General features: G+C 43.8%; 1 protein-coding gene across 7 annotated transcripts in view; it reads right to left on the bottom strand.

Moving 5' to 3' along the window:
• LOC124187841 (diacylglycerol kinase theta) overlaps positions 1–17159 on the bottom strand; it is a 19872-nt gene extending 2713 nt beyond the window's left edge. For 3 of the 7 annotated variants that reach the window (XR_006872220.1, XM_046580201.1, XM_046580052.1), the window contains exons 1-14: positions 15280–17159; positions 7851–7930; positions 6695–6797; positions 6194–6414; positions 5910–6081; positions 3698–3841; positions 1781–1909; positions 1553–1687; positions 1341–1458; positions 1077–1264; positions 744–959; positions 518–652; positions 248–422; positions 1–119 (exon numbers count right to left, since the gene is read on the bottom strand). The exon at positions 1–119 is cut by the window's left edge and continues 204 nt beyond it. Coding sequence is in view for 6 of the 7 variants with exons in the window: in XM_046580201.1 (XP_046436157.1) it covers positions 1–119; positions 248–422; positions 518–652; positions 744–959; positions 1077–1264; positions 1341–1458; positions 1553–1687; positions 1781–1909; positions 3698–3841; positions 5910–6081; positions 6194–6414; positions 6695–6797; positions 7851–7930; positions 15280–15415 (2071 nt within the window). In the remaining variant the exon portion in view is untranslated. The remainder of the gene's footprint in view (positions 120–247; positions 423–517; positions 653–743; positions 960–1076; positions 1265–1340; positions 1459–1552; positions 1688–1780; positions 1910–3697; positions 3842–5909; positions 6082–6193; positions 6415–6694; positions 6798–7850; positions 7931–15279) is intronic. The other 4 variants (XM_046580323.1, XM_046580118.1, XM_046580504.1 and 1 more) reach the window with 3 other exon arrangements.
• Positions 17160–18053: the final 894 nt, after the last annotated feature.

The raw sequence follows: 18053 nt of genomic DNA, 5'->3' as shown, positions 1-18053 counted from the left end.
GCGAAGAACACTCGCTATCTTGGCCAACGTTATCAAGGCATTGCAATACCCAGCCTATTGTTCCGTCGCCTCCGCACACAAGAATCTTGTAATTTCTTATATGCCGAAAAACGTACAGTCTGTAAGACAATGTCAATGATTTACCGCTCGCATGATTCTTGAGTATAAGGTCAAACGAGAGCGTCACAGAATATACTTCCAATCGCCACAATTTCACCAAATTTTTATCACGAGATGTTTCACTCACCCGGGAAGGGGGCCTCCGTTATCCAGATCGAACACTTGGTATGGATTCAAAAGCTTTCGAAAACTGGAAATTAATTCCAGACCCTGACATCCACCAGACTTGACATTTACAAATACAAGTAGAGGCTGAACACCAGGCGGTACCATACTCGGCTCGATGCTGGGCAGAAGCATTACTGTGAAAAGTAACATGTAAGCCGGTTAATGGAGTTATTTTTAACAATAAAAGTCGATTTGTAACCGGTGAAAATCCTGTTGCATAAAATTTTACCTAAAAGGTGTTTGTCTTCGTATTTTGATTCGCGCAATGTGTACAATGCCTTTACGGCCTTGTTTGAATCCTCGTATATAATCACCATTGATCCATACTCGTAATAAATTGGGCCAATGGATGAAAATTTATTTTCTGTAAATTTTCAACGACAATGGTTACCGTCAAATACAATTGCATACGATTCGACAAAATATGACGCTTAATTGACCAGAGAGAAACGAACCTTTACCCAAGAACTCCGTCAACATATTCTCATAATTACGTTCTGAAAGATTGGGTGGAAGATTTCCGACAAATAACGCCAGATTCGGCCCGTGAGGATCTTGTTTCAACTGAAGGTAAAACCTCATCAATTCCATTTGACGGATCGAGTCCTTTCCAAGTAGCTTTACGATGTCCCAAGGTTTTTCGTTCCAGGACAGCACCCGTTCCGTAACTACTTGAAATTATAGTTTATTTATCGTTGTTTATTTCCGTTAAATTCTCAGTCAATTGTCAGCCGTGCGTTACATTACAGTACCTTATAATATCGTTCGACAAAATATTCGAAACTCACCACCACGATCCAGTAAAATCTCGCTGCAGCGATATTCCTCGCATTTGAAATTTTCAAGTCCAAACCGAAGAAGAGCTTCCCGAATAAGATCGGTGACGGTACTTCCTTCGTCAACAGGGACGTTGCAGAATGCCTCAGACACCTGAAGTTTACCTGGGTAGACTCGTACCTCGCCACACTCGTTGTCCCTGTGCGCATAAGCACGAACAAAAGTCAATGGTCACGTGCCCTTCGAACTCTTGGTAAAAATCGTAAAACGCTTACTTAAAACGCAGAAAGACAGCCGGACGCTTGCCTTCCTTCCGCTGTAAGTTATTAATGGGTGTTGGATCACACAAACGAGCTTCGTCGGCGGCGTACAAGTCAGTTAGGTAAAAGTTTTCTGCGATAGAAGAAGAGAATTCACGGGTAAGAGGACAACAAGAAATTGCGTCAAGTTGATCGGTAGACGAAATATAGGACGACGTTCAACGTACTCAGATCTTTCGTTATGTGGAATGCTCTTAGAGCTATGGTGAGGACCTGGTCGATACTGGCTTGACGAGGGACGTTGATAACTCGAAATATCCGACGCCTCGCAGAAATATTGCCATCGTAAACTTTGATCATCTCTGTAATGGCACATGGTAGATGTATGACCAGGGAGGTGAAAAGGTGCTTCTTGAAGGAGCCTACGCATGCAGACATTGGATAACTTGAAATACCTTCGTCTCTGTCGTCCTTTTCTTTCTGGGGCCTGGAATCCCGGCTGTGAGCACCGCTTTGCTGCGCCGGTTCATCATTGTCTCGATTCCGAGCGTCTCCGCTGCTGAATTCCTCTGAAATATTACGTGCTGTAAAAATAAACAAACGATAAAATATAGTCAACATTCAATCTCGGTAACTGCGGAACAATTTTCAAAACTCACTCTCGGTAGGCTGATTTGAATTTTTTTTTTTTTTTCTATTCTACCTAAATTCGCAGCGATACACAACGCAAGGACTCGAAAACTCGGAAGATAGACGAAAGACTGAAATATTTCAAACAGTCCAGTCTTGCGTTACGCTGCATCTTTGCCTTCACCTTTAAGGCTTATATCGAGCATATATTACCAACGGTCGTAACATGCTTAAAGATCAATGCAAAAGCCCGCCTTTCAAACTCGTCGATAAATGATAAATCCCATTTTTCAGAGGCTGAAAATGTGGGCAGATTTTTCGAGATCACAGATATCGTTGGAATGATTGAAATCTTTTTTACTTTCGTTATTCTTTCGCCTCAGAATTTTTGTAATTAATTATCCATGAGGATGGTTGAAATTAAATATTTGGCGAGGCCTGAGTCCTAATTATTTTCATAATTATAGATGCAGCACACGTTCCACCGATATGCAAGAAAATATTACCAGCCTCTTCTACATAATTTTAGTTTTCTGTCTTCCCTCTTAATTGGCTACAACACTTCTTACAACTAAACGTACACGATGGCTTTTTAAGCGCATAAGGATACAGCGGTACAAGGATTATGCCGATTGTCGCAATCCGTCGTGATGCTCGATTGCTGAGGATTGATCACAAACATTGTAGAATCTTCACGCGATATCCAGCCAGCGTTATAGGTATAAAGAGTGACCGTGAGTACATGCAGTCAAGTGAAACACGAACATGCGAAAACTGCCAATTAAAAGCGTAATCCGTAATCACAAGTACTTGTACAAGGCTGAACCACGAACGACTAATTTTTATATTCATTATTTGCAATATCGATCAGCGCGTAGCAAATTATTATTCTTTTTCTTGGCGAGGCTTTTTTGGGGGGGCTAACAATAAATTATGAATGGGAAATTGAAATTTTTTCAAAATATAAATTTCCCTATCAAAACTAACGGATTTACGAGAATACACGCAGAGTCTACAAATTCGTTACTTCACTACCATTAAACTAAAGAGATATTCCCTTCGCTATACAAAGAGTACATTTGGAACCTACAGCAGGCAACATAAAATTATAATCGTTATTCTAGCAATATCAATAAATCTCAGAATATACAAACTGGCAAGAGGTTTTAAGTGACGCGGTATTTCAGTGATGAAACTTCATTTGAAACGATCCTATTTTGCGACTTCACCAGTCCTTTGCATTTGATGTTTTTCTTTTTTTATCTCCAATTTCCATGATTCTCTTATATTTTTCAGCACATTTTCCAATACTGTTTACGTGAAAGAAACTAGTGAAAAGTGATTGAATGAAAAACTGCATATTTTCATGGTTGATTATCGAAGCATGGCAATGCGAAATTTACGTTTATCTAGCTTTTCATAACTGTCAATAGCTGTACAAAATGAATATCGACTGTTCGATAGGACATTTTCATTAATGTTCATGTCAAGCCGGCACGAAACAACAGTGAGGATATATCAGCCATACGAAGCTAAAACACTTACGATTCCGCGAATGATAAAATTGGTCTGCAAGATAAAGAGTACGAAGTATGCACACAATCGCTTATGCTTGTACGCGAGACGATGAAAAGTAAAGTATGGGTCAGAGCTTTCCACCCTTGAGCGTAAGTGTAGTTGACTATTCGGTATGCACACATACATGGTTCGCATGGCAGAGGATGGATTAATAATCTAGGTACCTCGAACATAAGGAGGGGAAGCATGACAATTTCCATGGCAGCTACGATGCAAAACTAGTGAAAGGCGCCTCAAAGCTGCGGCAAGGTGGCCTTCGCCCCCAATTTGTTCACTCTCAGCGAAATCGAATTGCTCTCCAGTGTAATCTTCAAAGAGAAGCAAACAATAGTCCGAATTTTCTTTATCCTTCACCTTTTAAAAACTATTCAAAGAAAACGAGCTGTACTCGATTCCTGCTCTCCCAAACACCCGACTGCATCGATACACATTAATATTCAGAAGCTGTTACGTTATTATATCATCCCGATACATGATACCTACTGTCTGTGACAAATTGAATCGTAGCAAGTTTTACCAAACTAGCGTAATTCTGTATTACTGACTTTGCGTACTTGTTTATTTTTTTTTTTTTTTAAGAATCTACGTCACGCTTAACAACTTGTGAATCTCTTTACAATGGTTGTGACAATACAAAGGATACTTTGAAGGGGGCGTTAATATGCACGTGTGTAACTATAAATGTGTGTACATTAGTGGTCGATGAACAGCAGGAGTGCGATGTTAGGCGTGAGACGTTATCTAAAAACATCTTGCGGGTATGGATTGGATGCTAAATGAATTCTATTCTTATGATTATCTTCAAGTATAATTCGACTTCAGGACACTGTGAAGAAATTCAATTTACCTAGAAGTTCGTCTCACAAACTTTTAGTACGTAGTAATTACGAATTGTAAATATTTATTTCTGTCGGCTCTCTTTCCAAGCTTTACATTCTACTCTAGAATGATTAAAAATTGATTCTACATTACTGCAACTATTACAGCTGCAAATACGAAGCATTATGAATTATAATTATTATACGTTCAATCCTACGGTGACAAGGTGTGAATTTTATTTTGATCATAAACGTATAGATATGCGTAATAATTTATGTACCTACCCTGTCAATGTTCAAGGTTGTATACATGGCGTGAGATTATTACAGAAACGGAATTAATTGACTTGGAGAAAAACTGGATAATGTTTTTGAGTAAATAGATTACAGATACCAGGATATTGTGCGATAGTGCTTGATCGATATAATGTGAAAAATAATATATGTTATTGGAACCGCATACATTTAAAGAATATTTAAGTATGACGCGAGAATTTTATTCGAGATCAGAGTATTCGGAGTAATAAACTGTATTTGAGATTTTACTATACTTCTAATCCGGATCTTCCATAAGCAAAATGATGTAGTTATGTATAATTCGATTTTTCAACAAGATTCAAATAGTTAGAAAAATATTAGGCCTTATGCTAAGCAAGAGGCAAACTGCAGTGTTAATGATCGTACCTTGATGCAAAAATAGAAAAAGACGAGCAATGATATTTGAATACTCAAGACACGGAAACATTGACCAGAATTAAATTCAAATGTAAGTTTAACGTGTGATATGTATGCATGTATATTAGGGTGCATCAAGAAAAAAAAATTTTTTCTCTTTGAAACAAGATCATAAGTTTCATTTAGGTATAAAAATACACCTGTTAAAATTTGAGCTCTTAATATTAACATTGAGAGTTTGCGCGTCGCACTTTTCTATTTTCCACAAGAATAACACGGAAAAATAGTTGTTGCTCCTTCTGATCTTTATAACTAGCTAACGATGCGTCGTACAGAAAATTCACTCACAGATTCTTGTAGGGGATTGAAGGTTCTACAAAACAGGTCTGGTATTTTATGATAAATCTAATCTTTCAAAAGTTATTTGAGTTGCAAAATTATTTAAAGACCTCGAATAACTTTTGAAAAAGTAGATTTATCATAAAATTATATCAGACCTTTTTTGTAGAAAGTTCAATTCCCTACAAACATGTGTCTGTGAATTTCCTGTACGACGCATCGTTAGGATGCGCAACCTTTTAATGTTAATATTAAGACATCAAATTTTAACAAGCGTATTTTTATACCTACATGAAACTTTTGAACTTGTCTCCGAGAAAACGAAATATTTTTTTTTTTTTTGTTTTGTTTTTCGACACACCCAAATATATACGTATATATCTGAACATCGTTCGAATTCTTGACATTCTGTATAAACCGATGATGTATCGATACAATAAAACCAGATAAAAGAAGGCCGAGTAATATTTATCGTTAGCTCGATTATCGTCCATTTTGTACGATACACTTTCGGTAGAATAATGGTAGTGAAGCAGACACTTACGGCAAGAATACTCACGCGCGAGAACTTCCTTGCGACGCACCTGGACCCCAATGATCGCCTCCATAGGGACCTCGGTGCGAGGTATACTGATTGCATGCGGAGGCAGGTATATTGGCTCCAAATTTCCAAACGTGCACTCCGGCGGTATGTTCTTGTGGCAGTAGGCATGCGACTGTAATCAGATTCGACGTTTCAACGATCAATGTTGACGAACCTTGGTGGTGTTACCATTCAAACGAATAAAAGTAGCTTATCCTGGTTAAGGAACGATCGGGATTAATTACCGTCATGCCACACCACTCGCACCGATATCCAGAAAGACATTCCGCCGACCAGCAAGTCTTCTTGCATACCACGCATTTCGAATTACTGGGAAGATTCCCTTCCCGCCAATGATGGGTGTGACGCACCGAAGCTAAATCCTTCCCTGGCAGGTAAGTCGCGTTCTCCTTGCAATCGGCAACCGCAAAATCCTGGCAATCCGTGTGCACATAGTACTCGCATACTGTGCATCGAAACAAACAGGTATCAATACTCTTCTTCGCTCTTTGGTGAAAATTTTTACCGACACACGTAAATCGTTTCCGTCTTGGAACTGACAAGGATCATGAAAATTACGGGGGTTTGATGTCAAGGCTTAACTTTCTAATCTGAGTTTTCTTTTTTTTTTTGTTCATCGTCAACCTTGTTATACGCTACACGTTTCTTAAGAATTTGAAAAGCAAAATTTACCCAACCGTCAATAAATTATGAATTGTTAGTTTTTGCGTATAAATTATACTTACTCTCACAGTGAATCGATGGGCTATCCTCGAGGCGTTTACGACATACATTGCAGAATTTTCTTTTGTGGTGCACTTGTTCCGACCAACAATGTGCAACCGGGTTCTGCAAAAAAAAAAAATTAAAGACAACGTGAAAAAACGCAAAATTCAAACGTCAGCAACTTACATAATTGCAAAACATAATATAAAATATCGAAATTAATGAGAATAAATAAAAAAACAAAAGGCTGAAAGAAACGCGAACGATGAAATTGTCAAGTAGCACGTGCGAGTTGGTAGTCGGACACGCGTGGTGGATGACCGTATGTACGCGACCCGTTGCGGTGACGTCATAATTTAAGTAGTAGCAGGTTATCGAGTGTACGGTCGTCCGGCGGCGTAGAAAGAGCGTCGAGTCCCGTCATAGTCGGACAGGTGAGAATAAGACGGGTGAGTTTCGGTCTGACCAACGCGGGAGCGTATCTACTTTGACGAGGAGTTTCACAGCGGAGAGGCAGCAACCGGAGGCAACGGCCAAAGAGAGCCGGCGGAGCTCTCTGTTATTGATCGTCGGGCTGTCCGAATTGCCCGACGATTCGAGTCGCGGATAGAGGCACAATATTGGCGTTAAGATAATGTTAAATGAGACCCGCTGTAGCGGAATTTCTGAATTTTCAAAAATTGACGCATCGCGCTGTTGTCGTTACACTAAAAATATAAAAATAACCACTTTTCTCGACTAAGAAGGGGAAAAATAATTTATTTTATATGTTTATTCGTCATCGGCAATTGAGGATAGAAATACCACGAGGTTGCAAGATCGGTAATGGTCTGATTTCAGTTCTTAGAATCTGTGTTCTCATTTCATTTGTCCACTTCAAATCAAACTATGATCAATCACTGTTGATCAATGCATTGAACAGCGTTTTTCAGAAAGCCTGAACGGTCGTTCGCGTCGCCGATTTTTTTCCATCCGTGGATTGAGAAATTTAGATTAAAGCAATCACCGCGTGCCAAAATTAATGCGTAGTTTCCGTGCAATTTGTCGAATTTCGTACACGGAAAGACAGGAATTGACACGAGAGAAGTAAAATCAAAGATGAGTGAAACGATAGTTCAGCCTGTTGTGTATACAATAGGAAGACATGTGTAAAGTTTATTCAATTATTAATCTTACCTTGATCAGGCTTGCCGCGATGCTGGAGCAGGGAGAGACGACGGTCTTGAGACAGCGGTCGTGCACCACGAAGTTGCAGACTGTAACAGAAATGTTTGAAAATATATTTTAAGAAACTGGCTCGAGGATAGCGTGTATGTAATGCGCATATGTGTATATTGAGTTTTATTTAGCTGGAAACAAAATATAAATCTGTTAAAAGACGTGGAGTTCAAGAGAGAGAGGGAGAGAGAAAATGAAAACGCAAATTTCCCGACACGCGCACGATGACGTGTAAGAAATTTAATAACGAAACGAGTTGCAACTGTATAACAATTAAGGGATATCCGTGTATCCGTGAGACTGTGTAGGTTTTTTTCATCCTCCTTATCCTTGTATACACAAACGCTGCAAGAGACACAGCCTCTTGCGCCGGATAAAATAAATGAGAAATTCATCCTGCCGAGTGTGTACTTGTCAGTTTCCTCCAGCAGCCGTCATCCCTCAACACGAGTGTTTGCGCGAGAACTTCCAAGAGGAAATGTCAAACACCGAGTGGAAGATTTTTATTCTTTGACAAGTAGCTTACGCAGCTACTGCTGCTGCGCCAATCCAGACATACCTACACTTGCCGCGATACGAATAAAGGTACGATCCTCTGCGAGGGTCTCAAACCTTCGCTGCAGCCCGACAATATTTTATACATTTTTAATTCGACTATGCAAACATGCGCACACGTATTTTTTTAACTTGTAAATATAATATAACCCGCCTTGAGTCACCTACGGCAACTTTCATGTTTATTGAACGGTAATCCAGAAATTGGATATTTTCACTCTTGCGTATTATACGTGAAAAAAATCTGCGGATTTACCGGCGAAACTATACACCAGATCGTGGATTGATCGACAAAGTAAATCCATCAATTTCGATTAACGTCCAAGATGAACATTTATACACACTGCAGATCATCCAAATGTATTTTGACCTCTAGGTTGATATAGCCTGCAGCAATGACACAAACGCCAAAAAAAAGTTACCATAATATTCGCACGTTTCGCTGAAAGTAAAACTGCCGATTTTCTATTAGAAAAAAAAAACGTATCAAGATATGGTCATTCGATACAATTTATCAAAAAACATGTATCATTTTGATTTAACAAGAATCTATCACGAAAACTTTTAGCTATCGATACCATTCCTAATAGAAATCATAATTTAGTACATTAGATTTTACTATTCGATCGAGTCCAAAAATGTTCCCACTGTACACATGTTTAAAAATTCCCTAGCCTTTCACCGAGTTTATAAGTCTATAAAAATTTAATGCTTTATTAGGAGTTGGCTAAATACCAAAGTACAAAGACAATTCGTCTTCGAAGCTTAATACACGGATCATGTGAACGTGTGTAACACGCGTGAAGAAAAAAAAATTTCTCGAGACATCCGCGTCTGGATGTTACAGGGCGTAAATGAGTCGCAGCTAGAAGGAGACAAGGCCGTATAACTGAGAGAGCGAGAGAAGAAACAGGCGGTGACGTTACATCGGAGAATGCGGCATAAGAAGGAGAAGGGCGAGACAAAAACATGAGCAGCACATAGGTACCCACTTACTTAGATGCAATTTGCAATTCATATACCTACGACACTCCGGGGGCAGTGCTTGAGATGTGTAATACAGTATCGATCTGGGGAGAAGCACCAGCAGCACCGCCGGCACCTTTCCTCGGGTAATCAAGCCGTCGATTAACCAATCGATAATCTCAAGAGTCAGCCTAAGAGGAAGAGCGAGAGAGCGAACGAGCGAGAGAGAGAGAGAGAAAGAGCTCACGCTGCAGGAAGAAGAGCCGATTGAGATATTTTGTATACATGTATGTAGCTTGCATGCATCAGAGAATAAAATTTATCTGACCCTTAAGCCGAGGTGTTGTGCTGCCTGTAAATGTATAACCGACCAAAGGCGGTACAGTATCATCGCTTTGTGGGTTCACAAGTTGTAAACCGTAAAAACGGCCATTCGCAGGCGAAAAAAAGAAAATCTCAGTTTATTAAAACCGCGGGTTGTTAATTGCGTAATCCGTTTGCGTCGACAGTGTCTATTTTCTGCTGATAGGACCGCCAAACCTCTAAAATAAAGTGCCCTTGGGACGAGTTGCGCGCTTCTCTATCGGGTTGGGCTCCTAGGTCTATACACAAGCTTCAAACTGCCACACACACGCGCTCACACACACGCACACACACACACAGACACTCCGATATCGAATTCGCTGTGTAACGCTGCACGGACGGTTCGTCCCGGGACCAATTCCGCCTCTCTTCTACTTTTACCTTTACTTTTTTACCCTCCCCTTCGCCCCTCGAGATCGAACCTCGACATAGGCGAAGGAGGTCGCAGGCATGTCCTCGCGCAATTCGTGCCAAACTCGGTTTCTGCGTGGGTCGCCCCTGCAGGGCCACCCCGATCATTCCATTCTCAGTTGCCGGATAAGCTTCGGTTGTTTTCGAAGAAATCGAACCGGGTGGAATTAAAACGTGGAGAAGGAGGGAAAAAAATTGCCAACATCCAAGTTATTAGAACGGAGGCAGCAGCATCACCCTTTTTTCAGGCGAAAGCTATTCCATGCCGCCCGATGAAAACAACTCCATTATTTATACATACGTATATAGGTACAGGATGGGGTCGATCTAGACATGTGCCTACCGAATAAAGATGCGTTTATATACGAGCCCCTGTACCAAAGCTGCTGGGAAATTATTTTTTTCCGCCTTATACATTATACTCTAACCCTAGGACCGAAGACTGATCGTTAAACGTATACACTAGCTTTTCAAACACAATGTCCAAACGAACATGTACACTTTAGTACACACAGACGTGTATGTAGGTTTGAACCTGAAATGGACAAGTATCACGACGCGTACGAATACATAATTTTACCAATTTTTCAGTAATACAGAGAAAAGAATGAAAGTATTCAAAACACAGTCTCGAACTTGAAGTGTTCAGATTTTTGAAATATTCTGCTATTACCACCAGTGTATATACATATATATATATATATATACCCCACGAATTTAAGCAATTTTCGGACAAGCACGAAATCGACTTACGTCGACACACGGCATATGCAACGAAACCGGAAAACGGATCAAATTGACAAATGGTAGGACGAGGCGTCGAAAATTACAACATCAAAGTCCGACTCGTGGATGCAATGTAGGAAGAAAATAGAAATAAGGAGAAGAAGGAAAAAGTGTTGGAGAAGGTATAAAATGTACACACATGTCGGGTGTCTATTTTAAGCACCAGAGAGCAGATTTCGCGTACTAACACTTGGCGCGACGTGAGCTAACGGTTTATAACTCCCCGATTGTACTTGGAAGTGAGAGAGAATACTCGGCGTACTATCCGTACGATCATTACACGCATGTGCAACGTATTAATCGAGGAAAGGTTGGATTCCCCGGAAAATCACCTTTCGGCAGACACGTTTTACAACGACGAAGAATTAACGCTGTTTGCGGTTCGCCGATCTAATAAAAGGGGAAATGTCGAAAAAACACGAACGACGAAAATGCCGCGAATAAGCGCTGCAGACATCGCTGTAAAATCGGACGCAGGATTTCCCGCGATGAGACAAAGGGTCACTGATGCTCACGGGAGTTACGAATATGTGCTGTGATTTTCACTGTGTAAGTGTATATATGCTAATAATTACATAAAATAATAATTTTCAACCCATTATAATTTATCACAAAGTTACAGCTAGGTATCTTCTGTTGCCCACGCGATGTGTTCGATCAAGTAGCGAGTTTTCCCGTCTAGTTTCAAATGCATAGTCAGAATATGACGATGCGAAAAAAAGTCTCAGCGATATCGGTCACAGATTATTTCCCTAAACATTGGCAGATATTCACCAAACATTCCTTCCGCAGCTTAGAATCAATACCACAAACCGTTACACATGCTTTGATAAATTTCTAAGTGACCGTTGGCACTCGCAAGTTGGTTGAGTCTCAACTCTTGTCGTCGTCAATTGCGGTTGCGGAAGTCTGATTAGATTGAGTTATAATTAAGTGCATGCGTCTTTCTTCGTATACTTACGTAATTCAACGGCCCTGTAGCTATAACGTCGCCGCTGTATGTCGCACAACGATTACTGAACTTGACCGGGAGTAACGACTAACGCGTGCGTGTTCACGGTCTCGTTTCCAACAGGTACCTGCTGTGACTCTTTGTTTCATTTTTTTCTATAACCAATTCACCCTGCGAAAAATTCTACGACGATATGCTTTCGCGGTGAAAATTACAGCGCAAACTTTTCATACAAACGCCGTAACAGTGGTGGTCTTGCAAGTAGAAAACGATCCGTTTCTTGGTACACAACGTTTGCAATGTGGTCGTTCTCGCAAATGATACATCACTCGAGGTTGCCTAGCTGGTATTATGATTTCAGCATACAGTCTAATGGGTTCAACCGCAAGTTCCAAGTATAATAAATAAAATGTTGATTTTCTCGTAACGTAACTGATCTCTGGGTCTATAATTACATACTTATATGGGTATAGGTACGTTAAAAATACGCGGCGATGTATTACCGTGTGTAAAATTCGTTGACCGTGTTCAGAAAGCAATGAACAAAAAAAAAAAACAGTTTTACTATCAAGTTACGCATAATTGAAATAACAGTATATACGCGGATGACTATTATTCATCAATTAATTACACCGGAAATTGCGTAGTATATTATCTTCTTGGAGTACACGTCATACTTGCGTATTGAACACGCACCCTCGATGGAGTTTCCCTCCGTTAATATATAATATAAAATATACCGAGACACGTACGTCTGTGAAACGCGTGACACGCACGGCACATCATGCAGCCTGAATAAAATCGATGGGTAAAATACACCTGGATAATCTGCCTATATGCGGAGACATTACGCACGGAAATTATCGCAGGTCAGAGCGTGTTGCCTTATACTTGGCACCCTACGCACTTTAGTCTACTCTCCTCTAAATTTATCGCAGTGGAATATCTCTTGACGGCCTACAACTGGGGTTCTGACGCATATTCAAACCTTCCAAACGAAGGATATATGTGTACATTATATTATTCGACGTTACACGGTGTATTGTCTCAACGAACTCTCCAGTCTCCTACAACATTTTCTCCCACACATGCGTCGACGTAGAAGTAACGCAGGGTTGTCGAAAAAACTGACAAGTCCAACAATCGACAAAAGTTGCACGGAGTTCGATTGATAATGTAAGCTTGATTACTTGAAAATGCCATAATTTTTTTTTTGTTTTCTCTTCAATCTGAGACACACGCGTAAATTCTTATAGATATCGTTCGTGAATAGAATTTAACTCGCAGCACTGTAACCGAAGAATTAAGCTGTTACCACATTGTTATAACGATATAGCAATAAAACATCCAGTCTAACGGCGACGATAAACTTCAATTCCAAAGAATATGAAATCAATCGTAAAGAAATTTGCGAATGTGTGATAATTTTGCAACAACCCTGAAGTGAATTACAAGGGTAAGTTTGCGTGTAACGTACGAGACGAAGCAACGTCGAATTATTATCGACTGCAGCTTCAAGCTGTGGTGGAATAAGACGAAATACGTGAAGAAATAAAAAAATATCTATACATTGTACATACGTGTGTGTGTGTGTGTGTGTGTGCGTGTATGCGCATATCGGAGGGTGAGGAGCTGGTAATAGAGGAAAGAGTAACCCAGTTCTGGTAAAATAGTAAGCGTTCGGTTATTCGGTCGTTGGTTACTCCTCTCCGAACGAAACCCGTCGCTCGGGTTTTCTGCCCGTGTTTATGTGAATGTATCTAGGTTCTGTGTGGGGGGCAGGGACGTTGACGTCACAGGGGCTGGCGGGCAGGCGGCTGGTTGCGGGTGGTGGAAGCGGGCAGGGCAACCAGCGGGAGTGCCGCCATAGCGTCCACATAGCCTCCTCGGCACAGCTTCCATAGCCCGCTTCCATAGTCGCCATAGCGCTGCCACCCCCCAGCCACCCCCTCACCCTCCTCCCCGTACCTCCCTCCCTCCCTCCCTCCCGCGATCAATGCTCGTGCGAGCCGCGATGCGCGCGTCCTCGACCCCCGCCTCGTCCTCCTCGATCCGCGTCGTTCTTCGCGCTACGACGCTTCGGTGCTCCGGGCAGCGGCGTCGAGAGGCTGAAAGCCCGATTACGTATCCTGCCTCCCTGAAACACCCTGTAGAAATACGGGGTGGTTGTATGGACATACCGCGGGTGCAGGTGCGAGGAGACCGCCACGTTTCCCTGTTCCTTCCAGGGTCCCCCTTGCAGGGCGCAACCCTCCAGCCCGCCAAAAAGTTGTACTCGTCAGGTACAGGAGAGGCGGAAACGACGAGGTCCGGTCCGGTCCGGTCCGCCTGCTGCAAGCTCGATTAATCGGCCGACCCCGAACCGAACGGAGAGGGCCTCGAACGCTTTGGCATTCGAATCCATTCATGTCGGCTTCAAACATCCATTCATCGCCGTTGGAGGTCAGCCAGATATTCACACCCCGCTTGTCCTCCTTCCGACTTCATTTCACTGCTTTAAAATCCTACCCAACCACCCCCCCATACTCCCATACTCCCCCACTCTGCTCAACTTCTCTCTCTCTCTCTCTCTCTCTCTGTCTCTCTCTCCCTCTCCCTCCGAAGGCATCGCGGTGACGATTATCCCCAGGATCGACCTGCTTTCGGTTATCATGAATATCGTTACTCGACCGAGGACTCTATTATACCCGTTATCGATCACCGAATGTATGTACTGCACCGAGCATGAACGAGATTAGTGTAAACATCGGTGCACTCTTCCGGCCCTTTTATCACGGCACAAATTGATCATGATCCAATTTCTTCTCTGTTCAATGAATCCTGCTTTGGTGGTAGTAAGAGAAACCGGCGATCCGGTGTTCACTCCGGTCAATGAAATATCAAGGTGTCGACGATACGTGTAATGCAAAACAGTTACGTCAGAAATAAAAACCAAAACCAGAAACTATTCCTGCGTTGGTGCGAAGTAGGTACCAATCGGATTCGGGGAACGTCACGTATCACAAATCCCGTGCAAGAAGTAATTAGCCTATAGTGCTCTCGAAACCTGGCTGATTTTCTCGTAGAGCAAAACTATATCCTCAGGACGTAAGTTCTCAAGGTACTCCGAGTTAAAAAACAAAAAGGTGTACAATAAATTAGGTAAATATCCGGCAGATCAGGTACCAGTGGGTACGGTTCTTCGATTCAAGGGTTGTTCTCGTTAGAACGAACGAAAAGACGACGAAGACCTTGAAGACGGGTGTAAGAGACACGCACACGCGTCGAACAGACAGACAGTGTAGGATCGTGTACGTGTCGTAGATATCAGGTTTGCGAAAAAGATGCGAGATAAGAAAGGATGTCTATGCGTACCTTCGCAGGTGTACCCCTGCTGTAAGAGGCCCCAGAGCATGTCCGTGCAGTGATGACAGTAGGTGGGTTTGTGAAACGTTTTCTTACTGAAGCTGTGCCCATGGCTGGCTGGTGTCTCGGCCGAGACCGACGCCATGATCCCTGACCCACCGCGGCACCGTTTACGCCAGATTTTCACCGTGAAATTACACAAGGCACACGCCGCACATTTGATTATAATGTATTACATGCCTATGTGATCTCGAAACCGTACGCGAACATTTCGATGCCGTAGGGTGTCCCTGTCGATAAACGTCGCGTTGTGCCTAGGGCGCATTTCCTGATATTTCACAGCGGCGTATCTTCAACACCGCGGTCCGCACACAGCTGACCATATCAACGCACTGCTGCGTACGCGTGCGTGTGCGTTTGCGGGTGTGCGTAGGTGTGCGTGCGTTGCAAATATTGAAATTAGTAACGCCGAAGGGGGTCGCGACAAGGGATGAGAGAAGATGCGTGCGGAGGAAAAAAAAAAAAAAAAAAAAAAATGGATAATCAGCGGATTCTTCGTTGCTCCTCCGGAGACGAAGGAGAACAATCGTTTCGCTGGCGTGACGGTTTTCTCCTGCGTTTCTTCTCCCCAACTCTCTTCCTCCGGTGATCCGGCTGATCTGCGTCGCTCTCCGCTCCGATTCCTCGCCGCTCGGCACCGCAACGACCGGCGAGCTTTTTCGAGCTCTCTCCTTCTCTTTCTCTCTTTCTCGCCTTCTCTCACCTTCTCTGTCGCCCGTTATGAGTACGAGGTGCAGGGACCGACGACGAAACCACCTCGCGTTTTCGGCACACTGCACTTGCTTTTCAGCCCCGCAAGCAGGGACGGCGCACGCCACGTACGCCACCCCAACCCGGACTCGAGCCGTTCCCGTCCTATCCGTCCTATCAACCCGACGGACCGACGGACCGACGGATCAGCGTCTCGACGTCGGAACGACGACGTCACACACTCACGCGCCGACGCGCCTCTGCACCATGACATCCGCGCAACGCGACGACATCCCGGCAACTCTCGACTCCCCCTTCACCTCGCCGACCATCTATTCATCTACTTATCTTCTTATCTTACGCCTATCCGACGTGTTGTTATTATCTTCCCGTAGAGCGGTGCGCGATCTATGAGATAACTATACACAACTTAGACATCTGGCTCGCCAGCTCGCTCGTTCTTCGCGCACTGAGTAATGATGCCTGCGGGAAAACACGCGCTCCGCAAGTAGAACTAGGGCACTGCCTTTATTACTGCGCGAGTAAAGGTCCGATTCACGCCCTCTCGGGGTTCTTGACTTTGCGGTAAATCATCCGTGATAGTCGAATGATTCGGATATAAAACCAGTCGGCGAGGATTCGACGCCGGGCGAGAAACTCGATGCACTTTACGGAGTCGATGCTTTTTTTGTTTTTTTTTTTTTTTTTTTAATTTTCACCCGCGTAACTACTCCCGGACGTTAGTCACTCGGCGATAGCGCAATAACCGTGTAACGTAGTTCGAGAGTTCGGCGCGCGTTTATTCAAAGTCAGGGTCTCCCCGGTGTGACGGGGAAAGAATCGCGGCTATCCTGGAATCGCGCAAGCCGCTGCACAGGCGCACTATCAGCTCAGCCCAGGAAGCGAACGGAAGAAGGTCTGGTGTCGATGACGATGACGATGTCGGCGTCCGCCGCAGAGGTGTACATTTCGGGACGAAGATGACGGTGATGATGATTTATCGCCGCGTCACAATAGAAAGACGCGAATCGCATCGGCGACCCAGAGCATCGCAGCAGCTCCGTTAAACGCCGTCAGACGGATAGAGTGGCCGCCGGTGCAGGACGAAGTCGAGGATGTAAAAGCTCTCGAACCGATCGCTGGTGACCCCCTCTCTGTTCGCCGAGCGAGTAAAGCTCTCGGGATTCCGTTAACGCCTGCGGATCCGTGCGACGCGGTGATGACGGGAGTTAATGCTCGCGCGAAAAGTAAAAAGCTCCTCCAACCGTCGTAAGTCGGGATCATATTTTAAACCGCAACCCGCCGCGGACGCGCGAGTCGATTATCGCCGCTGCAAGCTCTAGCGTGATGCCGCAGCGATCCCGATATCCTCTTCGGGCTGCGGTTGTTCTCCGGTGATCATCTTCGCCCCTTTTTCTTTATCCCTTCTTTCGCTATTTCCCGATGTAATTTTTCTCAACGCCGGGGAAAAGTCAGCCGAGCCTTTTCACCCCTGGGTGACAAACAGGACTCGCCCTCCTCCGGCCCTTCGTAGGCTTTTCCTCCTCCCCCTCCACCTCCTCTTCTTCTTATTCCGCTCGCGGTGCTTCCGCAGGTTCCGGTTCCTCCTGCAGTGCGCCTCTTGTAATCTATACCGCACAGAGGCACGCACGCACGCACACCGCACACATCGGCACGCACTTCCAGCGTCCGTTTATCACGACCACCGGTATCGACTCCTCCAGGCGTGTCGAGACGTATTCTCCTCAGTCCCGGCGACGGACACTGCGCCCTACGATGTATAAGCCGTCTTACCGCAGCTTATACGCAAAGCGCGATAACCACGCCAAGCTCCGTCCGTCCACGTCGAGTTCTCGCTCGCGAATGACCCGACGACTGGTTCCGGGAAACCCGCATGCGCGACGCTAACCGACGCTTACCGGAGCCCGTCGTAGAAACGGACGGGTTGCGCCACCGCGAAGCGCTGACAGGAATCGCGGTAAATTTCCTTTCGGCAGGTGGAAAGGTTCGAGGGTTCAATTTGAGGGTTGTTT

Source organism: Neodiprion fabricii, chromosome 1, assembly GCF_021155785.1.
Source record: "Neodiprion fabricii isolate iyNeoFabr1 chromosome 1, iyNeoFabr1.1, whole genome shotgun sequence".
In the NCBI taxonomy this organism is placed as follows: Eukaryota; Metazoa; Arthropoda; class Insecta; order Hymenoptera; family Diprionidae; genus Neodiprion; species Neodiprion fabricii.
The sequence above is the reverse complement of the archived record's forward strand: the minus strand, read 5'-3'. Positions and strand labels throughout refer to the sequence as shown.